A 10,159-nucleotide genomic window follows, 5' to 3' on the forward strand; every position below is an offset into this window, starting at 1 on the left:
TACATGTACATATACAAAAAACTTGAATTTTACTGTGTGTATTTACTTAAAATTATTTATTTAAAGTAAGTTAAATGTCACCCTTATTACTGTCCCGGGGCTGTCCAAATTCAGAGGCTGCATCCAACTGAGGACCCGACCTTCGTGGTCTAAGTGGGTCCTCCGAAAGCCGGGTAGGCCGGAAGTGGGCGACTGTGACGGTCTAGCCTTCAGAATTACGTCACGAGCTCTCTCGGTGGAGTGAAACTCTGCCGTCTGCTCAACCGGACACTGGCGTAAATTCTCAACCATCTCACACTTCTGCTTAATCATTTTTCTGTTTGACGCTTATTCAGCGGTGTGAAAACCCCCGGAGGATCCTCCCGAGTGATTAATAAAGTTTTATTTAATCTAATCTAATAATTTAGATCTCAGTCAAACAGATTTACTCATGAACAAATAAAACACTGGAACAAGTCAAACAGTAACATTTTTAAGTTACCTAAGTGACTTGTATATCATGTTTAACCTGAGTAGCGAAAGTCAGCGGGGGTTTGAAAACGATGTGCCGGGAGTTCGCTGTTCTCGCCGGCTCAGATATTTGAAGTTCACACAGCTACATTCTCACCTGAAAATATGTTAAAAGTTTATTTTTCGACCCAGAAAGAGAAATACGAGTAATATGAAAACTAAGTAGCTGCTGCCACCGTTGGAAACTGGAATTGGCTCGGTCGCACTATGAATTCTGGGATATGGTTTTTCATTTTTGTTGTCCAGGTGGAAAATCAGGAGAAACTCAGGAGAATGGTGGCTCAGGGAGATTCCCAGGAGGGCAATGAGATTCAGGATTCTCATGGAAAAAATGGGAGAGTTGGCATGTATGCTATAATGTGCAGTAGTGATCTACTATCAATCTACTGTTGTTGTTTTGGTTGTAAAAAACACGTCGATCGCTGACAAGCAAAATGGCAAAACTCAACAACTTATTAGCTTTATTTCTCTTTTAATGGAGGACAAAAGTGTATTTGTAGACTGTTCTGAAACAAACAAAGAACTTTTTAAACTTATCGTCTTTTTAGAGGCTGACATAGCTTTCTTGGTGTCAACCTTGTAAGCACAGACAGATGGATGTAGCCACTGTGATGTCATCGAATGGTTTCTAATTCCTGCTCTGAAGTCTTGAGATGAGCGTTATTGATGTAACTGCTGAACCACACACAAACTCTGAAAATCTATAAAACTGACTCCATGTTTTATTCAGTATGACCCAGAAAGTGACTTATATTTTTTAGGAAAGACTTAGAGAGGTCAAAGGCCAATTTTCCCATGGACTTGGGCAGGAAGTCTCTTGGCAGTGGCAGCTACCGCCCCTGGTGGACATTATGCAGAATGCACGTTCAAAGTTAATTTTTCAGAGCTGAAAGCAACGTTCATCTTTTATACTATGCTTAGAATTTTGATGCCAAAGGCAGTGCTGAAAGCTGCAGTCACCTGGGTGGCTGCTGTGGCTTTAAAGAGAGTTGACCCAAAGATTCACAGGTAAACAAGCCAAGTTTCAGTTATGAATTCATGTGCAACAGGGTGGAAAAAAACACCTCAGTTTGATCTTTAGGGATCTGTTCATGGCAGTGAAGCCTGAGTAATCTGATCAAAAACTCACAAAGCTCTGTCATTCTGCTTGTGAGTTCATGTGAGTTCAGCTGATTTTGATTTTGTCTTACAGACATTAGACACGCCCACCATCAACTTCTAACATGCACTTTTGAATCCTCCGTCGAGCCTTGTTTTTAGTTTTTTTTCTTTTCTAGTTGTTACAGTGGCCCACCCAGTTGTTTATGCTGGGTTTATCCTCTTAAACATTGAGAGGAGAGAGTGTTTGAACCACACCCTACCTTAAAAAAACATACCTCTCTTATCATAACACATTAGCCATTTCCATGATATTATTGAAGTCTAAGATGATGCCGCAGAGTCTGTCCACTGAAAGCAACAGAAAGCTACAAACTCCAGATGACATCAAGTAACTGCTTAAACAGTAGTTAAGAAAGCGTATCTGCAGTCCTTGTAACCAAGGGAATATAAAAAAACCACATAATAATATTTGGAAGAGAAAACCTTTGGCCCAGACAGCACAAACACATCCAACCAAGGCTGTCATTGAGCAAGTCTGCACAAAGAGTGAGAGAGTGTTCAGGGACACGGGCTTCACATTCATTACAGTGAATGTAACTTCTCATTACAGGACCATTCACACAAACACACACACACTCAGGTCCTGTCACTGTGTCTCCCTGAACATTCCCTCCGCAGCTTGTGTTGCTGCCTGTTTGAAAGCAGATCAGTAATCCTGGATCAGAGAATACAAAGGGACCCCAGAGCGTTGGTGATGCAAGCACTGTGTCCAGTGTCCAGCGGGTAACCACATGCTGCCTGGGAGGGGCCGAGGTGGGACAGGGAGGAACGTCCCTGCCGTGACTGACCCTGAAGACAAGCGAACGCTGATACCGGCAGGCCAGCCTGTCTGCTCTGTCTCGGGGGCCTGCTGCCGATGACCTGGGACACAGTGGGAAGTGCTCTCCAGCTCGCTGTGGAGGAATGCAGCTAAGCTGTGAGGAGTGGTGGACTGTGTGACCGGGCAAACAGAGTGACTTACATATACTGTGCTTCATTCAGGGAAGGCCACGTTGCTGCAGGTGAGTATCACTAGGTAAACATTTACCTTGTAAACGCCTTTGGCAGCGTGTGGGTTTCACACTGCAGAGAAAGTTGTAAGCTCTTGTGAACACGCGCCTGTCATTCACGTACTGCCTGAAAGGTTTGGCCATCACAGGCACCACCAGCTGCGTCATTTGACTGTATGAAAATTTCACAGGCTCAGCAATTGCGTGTGACTGTAAACATTCGCTCTCTCTCAGATGTCCATGGACTCGCTGCAGGACTCCAGTCACACAATGTGGGGCCTGAATGCTCGCTTGAAGAGCTTCTTGGAGCAGGTGAACCGGCTGCAGGAAGAAAACCAGCGGCTGGAGGCTCAGATAGCCAGCTGGGGGGTCAGGAACACCGCGCGTTCCCAGGACTGGTCCAAACAGGAACAGACCGTCAAGGAGCTCCGTGCCCAGGTCAGATGGTATAAAGAGTTATGTAAATTTCACAGCTGTTTGACATAATTGTGGTGCTGCAGTATTATTTCTACTCAGGCTTTATAATAATCAGCTCAAGGCCATCTTGCAGCCACAGGAGAGGAGTGGGTGTGTATAATCAAACAATGAGTGCAGTAAAAACACAGCCTATTGTCTAGTGTAGTGTAGTGTCGATGACAGCTGGATGCAGCATCCTGTGAACAGCCTCGAACACATGTTTAGTTAAAGGATAGGATAGGTGGTTAATGGCACCCTGTTTTTAAGACCATCACACAGTTTGTAAAAAAGGAACTGCCTTTTATTTCTGAAGTTCCTGTTAGGACTACATACAAGGACCGCAAATTTAATCTGTTGTTGATCATTTTTAATTAAATATGTGAAAGCTAGATGTAACTTTGCTACGCTGCATGAATGTGGCAACAGTTCATTCACGGCTGATAAAATAATTTGACAACTACAAGTTAATTTATCACAAATATCACAGGAATCAGATGAGTTACTAAAGGCTAAAGTGAAAAGCTAGTCGACTAGACAATGCTGCTCGTCGATTAATCGTGTCATGGCATATGACATGAAGTCACTGGAGAACAGGCATGTCCAAAGAAGGAAGGCTGCTGCTGTTGCACTGCTATATTCAAAGTTAGCTGTCACTGTGTGTGTGCACTCATTTCACTGACACATAAAACATGATTTGGTTATTATAGAATGTAGTAAACAGTTTCAAATAGCTCATAAACACACAGCAAGATTTTTACTTTTTATTTCATCTGCCAAACTCAGTCCAATGTTATAATATACCGGTAGTTATAATATAATATAGTCAATTGGCTTCCAGGAGCAACTCGAGACAGCATTTTGGGGTTAGTAGCTCACAAGTCAAGGTTAGCTAGTGTTGCTTAATGCTATTGACGTTCGCATGGAACAAAAACTTGAACAAGCGTAACGCTAACTTCAAAATAGAGAAAGTTGTGCATCAGGGCTGCAGCCGACATGTTTTTGGGGGGCGGGGGTTCGATCTCCTCTCAGTTTCAGTGCTCCTCAGCAAGCAGCTGAGCTGATGATATGATTACAAAACCAATCATCAACCTGAGACCTAGGGTGTCCTGGTACCCTGTGCACTTATGGGCACCCTTATGTGCGAGCATGGTGTTCCTCCCAGTCACATAACTCCAGGTCACAATGCCATTGCCCTCGTGAGCACAGGGGTCCCTGAGTAGGGCAGATGGGGCATCTTCCAGGACTCCACTCAGGGACCCTACTTGGTACATTGAGATGCTGTTCAGCTTATAAGCACTGCAAATTACAGGCACTGAACCGAGGGGATAAAAATATACCCACCCCTGCCTGCCACCTCTCAGTCAGTCCAACCGCTCTCCAACTAACTGGTTCCAAGTTGTGCACTGAGATGAGTCTAACTATACTTAGCCATACCCAGAATCCCTCTGCCTCTAGAACTACCTCACACTCCTTCCCCACCAGACAGGTGACGTTCCACCTACCCAAAGCCAGTTTCAGTCCTCAACAAGAGCCCAATCCACATTGCCTGGACTCCTATGGCCCCTCCTGAATGTGATTTTGCTTTATTATGTAATAAAACAAATCATTGCAATTGTCCAATACTAAAAGCCAAATACTAAAGACATGTATGTCATGTAGATATAAAGCTTCTGGTTTATTAGTTTTTAAACTATTATGATATATTTTTTATTCCTCGAGGCATCCAGAGACGGCACCGGACTCAGTAGTCATTTTCACAAAACCTTTATTCATCTTCATTCATCTTCAGTTAAGCAAGAGAAGGGGAGACACGCAAGGCCGGTGTCCCTCTGCAAATCTTCCACTCCTTTGTTTGTTACAGTCAGCTTTATAGAAGTGACCCCCGTCATAAAACCCCCACGGTGTGCTGCAAACTCTGTGTTTGTGTGTGTATGCACGTGCACGTGAGTGAGTGTGTGTGCGCACCTGTGTGTAAGTGTGAGTGCACGTGAGTGAGTGTGCATGTAGGTGTGGGTGCGTCATAACAGTCAAAGCACTGTGTGTGTGTCTCTGTGTACGTGACTTCCTGCCGGTCATAAAAGTAATCTCCTCACCCAAGCTACACTAAATTCCTCTACACAACATACAAAACAGAGTTAACATATCACAAACACTGAGACCCCGACTCTGCATCCACTGGGCCATTGGCCTCTTGTTGTCTTACATTTACAGATAAGCATGTGGAGAGTCTCCTGCAAACCTGCTTCTAAGTTATAACAATTATGAGTTTTTATTAAAGGTACAAGCATCAGCATCAGCAACCCCCAACTGTAGCTTCCTGTCTCCTTTTATGACAGGCTGACCCCCAGTCTCCATAAATTCCTTTCCCTCTACACAATTACACACACTCTCAAGCCTACAGCTAAACCAAACTAAAACACACAAACAAATGCTTCCCTCTTCCTCTGATCTATTGCTGGACCCTCTCATCTAAGCCAATTTAACACATTATATTCTAATAATTATTTTCTTGTACTCACATAATACATAACATTTTTTAAGCTAATAATCATTTCAGGTAGGTAAAATGCTTTTAGACTTAGTTTATTATTGTTATTATTATTTAAAAACTAAAAGGCATGGAATTTTGACATGTAGGATAGGGTGAACAAGTGGGTCTTCAACTAGTTTTAAAAACCTCCACAGAGCATGCCTGCCTAATATCTTGAGGAAGGTTGTTCCACAAAAATGGGGCACAAAAAGAAAAAGCACGCTCTCCAATAGTCTTTTTTTCTGGCTCTAGGAACCTTTAAAACGCCAGAGTCTTGAGATCGGAGAGCACGGGATGGAACACAGGGTGCAAAAGGTCAGAGAGGTATGAAGGTGCATTTGAAGCCTTGTAGGTGAGCAGCAGGACCTTAAAATCTGCTTGAACCTGTCAAGGTAGCCAATGAAGAGATCTCAGTACAGGGGTAATGTGCTCAGATTTCCCAGTTTTAGTTAAAATGCGAGCAGCTGCATTTTGAACCATCTGTAAACCTCTAAAACTTTTCTTTGGTAGCCCAGAAAGGAGAGCATTACAATAATAAATACGCGAAGACACAAATGCATGGACAAGAACCTCTGCAGTGTCGCTTGACAAAACTTGTCTGATTATGTTTCTTAAATGACAAAAGGTGGACTTTGTTGTCTCTCTTACATGAGACCTGAAAGAGAGCACCATGTCGAACCACACGCCCAAGTTTTTTACCTTTAACATTAGTTATCATTGTAACAGCCTTGGTATCAACGAGACTAATCGAAGATGTTTTGCGTACTGTGAGAGGGCTCACCACAGATATAGAAAGATATGTCTTGTGCCCGTATCATTACGCTGCCACAGAGACCCACGATTGATGGCTGCCACAGAAAGAATGCGGAAGCGCTGAGTCGACGACTAACAGCAGTGATCTCCCATGACTCAACTGATGGTTTTGAGCTGCTCCCTGGATTTACTGTCACTTTCTTTACACCGTGCATAAGTAGGTGTCACTGACAGACACTAATTAGTTGTTCACATGTTCCCATGACTACCACAGACAAACTCAGCCAACTTCATTGTCTGAGGATCCAGGGAGTGCTTCCATATAAATGTTAGGGATTAGTTCTCTATTTATCTTCTTAAGAAGTGCTCAATTTAGTTACATCACAGGAGACGGGGCAGACATTACTCCATGATGTTGTCAGTCTCCTGACTCACATCCTCACCGGGAGTCAGAAGCTGGGATTGTAATGTTCTATCCATACAATGAGTGAAGCTTGTAATGGTGCTTATGGTAAAAAATAAATAAATGGTGGAATAGTCTATGTTATCTTTGGCTTTCTTTCAGCAAGGGTGTGTCTTCTTTCAAAAGTTTTGTACTCATAAGAAAACAAAGGAGAATGAGGGCGTGTTAAGATTTTTATTTGTGTTTGATATAATACAAGGATCCAATGTTTTATACTTTACTTTGCTGTATTAAAATAATATTAGAAATTATAAAAAATGTGGGATTTGATATAAATCCCTGCAGAAGGTGTATGCTAAATGAACTCTCCCATGAACAGTATGTAAACAGGATGTGCAAACTGGACCACTGATTGGCTTTCTGAGTGCAGAAGTGACATGAGGAGCAATAACACTCAAAGGATCGATTTTAGCTTTACCTGTAAATTAAATATATCAAGTTTATATTCAACAAGCTATATTTTGATGTATTAGTGTAATTTATATTTAAAAAGTACAAAGAGGAAGGGCGTGAGCTGAATCGAGTCAATCGCATCACCTTTGATGTACAAATGCTTTGTTTTCTTCTGAATAGGCCTAATTCATAACAGTATCTCTTCAGAGTCTGTGTGCGTCTGATAATATGGGGATTTTGGCATGCAAAGTAGGATGGATTACAAGCATGAGGCGTCTATAGCATGGGTTGGGCATTTTTATAGCTCCTTTTTAATCTCACTGACCACTCAAAGTGCTTTAGATTACAAGCCACATTTACATTTTCACACAAAGTCATATTGCACTTTATTTTATGCATTTAGATTCTTTATGTACGACCAATTTAGAATCACCTCTTAACCTAACATGCATGTTTTTGGACTGTTTAGCAAGCCTGAGTACTTGTAAGCCCACACAGGGTTTAGGAGAATACCGGACCATCAGGCAGGCCGGATTATAAGGCGCATTAAGCGAAACAAAACAGTCAGATGAGTCAAATTTTACTCAACTCACTCATTCTTCTTGCTTCCTCCACTTCCATACGGAGCCCCACAAGGGACATGGGAGAAAAAAAAATTAAGATGAACTTTTGCGAGATCTCACAAAGGTAACTCGGTAACTCGGGATCTCGCAAAAGTTGAATTCCAGACATCACATATTTGCAAAAGTGCTCTGACATTTTCGGAGATGTCTGTCTTTTGCGAGATCCCGAGTTAGTTTTGCGAGATCTCGCAAAAGTTCATCGTAATTTTTTTCTCTCCCATGTCCCTTGCAGGGCTCCTTACTTCCATACCATTGATTCATTAATGTTGAATTCTCTCGCAGCTGCTCTATTCCCATGTTGCTGCAGTATATTAATGACTAACCTCTTATTGTTGATGGATTATCTCAGTTGTTCTCCTGCCTGAAGTTTGGTCCGTTTACAGCATCCTGCCATGCAACTGCATTTGTTCGTAACCAACGGGAACCCTCACGTTAACTTTTACAGAGTGGAAAAAAGGTTAGCGTTCGTCCTCCAGTTTGTTATGCTAACATAGCTGTGTAGCTAGCGATCACGTAGCGCATCATTACATACCAGCTAGCCCAACTTCAGCAACCCTAAAAAAGTCACTGCTGTTTAGTTTTCTGTCTTCATTTATGTTGAAAATGATAGAAGAGCTGTAGGTGGAAACTAGCGAGCTAACTTCCTGCTAACTTCTGACTCCGTTAAATTTAATAAATTCTGTTTTCATGGATGCCTGGATGTTAAACTTAATTGTTACATCCAGTAAAGCAGTAACGCTGATCATTTTATTAACCCTTGTATGGTGTTCGGGTCTGTGAGACCCGTGTTCAGTTTTTTTCACAAGAAAAATTAAACAATTAATTATTTTTTCACGTGTAAATGTGTTGTGTCTTTCCACTCACTCCACTTGATTATAACTGATTTATTTATAACATTTTATATAAAAGAAAAACGAGAAGCACATTAATTCATAAATGTGATCTAACAAAGGTAAAGGGAAAAAATTAACCATGTTTGCTGTTCATATGTCTTGTAATTGGGATGAAGTAAACATCTGTTGAGTAATTTAACATAAAATTGTTTGATAGTGTTAATTTGGAAAGCCAAAACTCTAGCGGGTCCACCAGACCCATGAACACTGGCTGAGTAACAAAAATACGAACACCACACAAGGGTTAAAGATGAAAGAATTTAGACAGTTTTTAACTCCCAGTGATGCGGCAGTGTTCGTTTGACCTTGGGACAGAAGTAGAAGGAGTTTAGGACCCAGATTACTCTGCGAGGCTCCTGACTACAGTAGCCTTGAGGCTCAGACAATCTATCAAGCAGTGCGGCTTCATAGCTCACAAAAGTCCTACTAAAACATTGTTGACAGATTTTGAGCGCCGTGTACCACATAAAAGGTCAGTAAGCACAACCAGAATTCATACATCAGGCGCACCGGATTAAAATCCGCACTGTCGATTTTTGAGAAAATTAGGATTTTAAGTGCGCCTTATAATGTGGAAAATAACCAGACTCCACACAAAAGAGTCCAGAGATCACGAGATTCAAACCCAGAACCTTCTTGCTAAAAGTCAGCGGTGCTAACCACTGCCACGACTTGCTCTCCCACTTTTTCCAAGTTTTGTGACTTTCATCTCATGATTTGTTTCTTAGAGAGCTGTAGCTTTGATCATGCCATCAGAACATGGAAACTGTATGTATAGAATCACCGGTCAGATTTTGCCTTGACCTCCAAATCTAATCACATCTTATTTGTTTTTTTGTTTTTTGCTTTGTCAGGTCGGTAAACTACTGATGGAGAATGCTCAGCTGGCTTTAGAGTCTGACAGCATGAAGTCCAGAGCGGCTGCCATCCAGGCCAGGTCAGCTGTATTTGGCTTTAATTTTTCTGGAAGCTCCAGTGCTCCTCTTCCTCAATCAATACAATTTTCTGATTATTAATTAGTATTAGGTATGATTTCATATTGCATAAACCTATTGCATCTATTTTATGTCCAAAGTAATCGGCCACAGTGGGCAAAAGACATGGTTTTGTTTGTGTACCATTGGTAGTTTTTACCAGATGACAGGCGCTAATATGGGATAATCATCACCAGCCAATAAAGATGTTTCAGTGTTTGAGGCAAAGCTGTTGAGTTCAGAATAAAAGACTTCCTGTTTTCATCCTGCTGCAATGCTTTTCCAGCTCCCCTTTTATCGCACTCAGGCCAGTTCCCGCTCCTGTGAGCCAACCTGCATACAAATCCAGGCCTGACTTTGTGCCGCGTCAGCGCTTTCACTTATGTATTGATGCAGAGTGACACAGACCCCCCC

At 42.0% G+C, this 10,159-nt stretch overlaps 1 protein-coding gene across 2 annotated transcripts in view; it reads left to right on the forward strand.

Annotated features, from left to right (window-relative positions):
- Nucleotides 1-2,267: 2,267 nt before the first annotated feature.
- Nucleotides 2,268-10,159, forward strand: part of krt222 (keratin 222) — a 28,340-nt gene continuing 20,448 nt past the window's right edge. The window contains exons 1-3 of one of the 2 annotated variants that reach the window (XM_005746021.1): nucleotides 2,268-2,672; nucleotides 2,895-3,098; nucleotides 9,626-9,708. In XM_005746021.1, coding sequence (XP_005746078.1) covers nucleotides 2,895-3,098; nucleotides 9,626-9,708 — 287 coding nt within the window. In that variant the 5' untranslated portion in view covers nucleotides 2,268-2,672. Of the gene's footprint in view, nucleotides 2,673-2,894; nucleotides 3,099-8,250; nucleotides 8,336-9,625; nucleotides 9,709-10,159 lie in introns of those variants that run through there. The other variant, XM_005746022.1, reaches the window with a different exon arrangement.

The sequence above is a fragment of the Pundamilia nyererei genome, unplaced genomic scaffold, assembly GCF_000239375.1.
Source record: "Pundamilia nyererei isolate P.nyererei 1_Seehausen unplaced genomic scaffold, PunNye1.0 scaffold00171, whole genome shotgun sequence".
NCBI lineage: Eukaryota > Metazoa > Chordata > Actinopteri > Cichliformes > Cichlidae > Pundamilia > Pundamilia nyererei.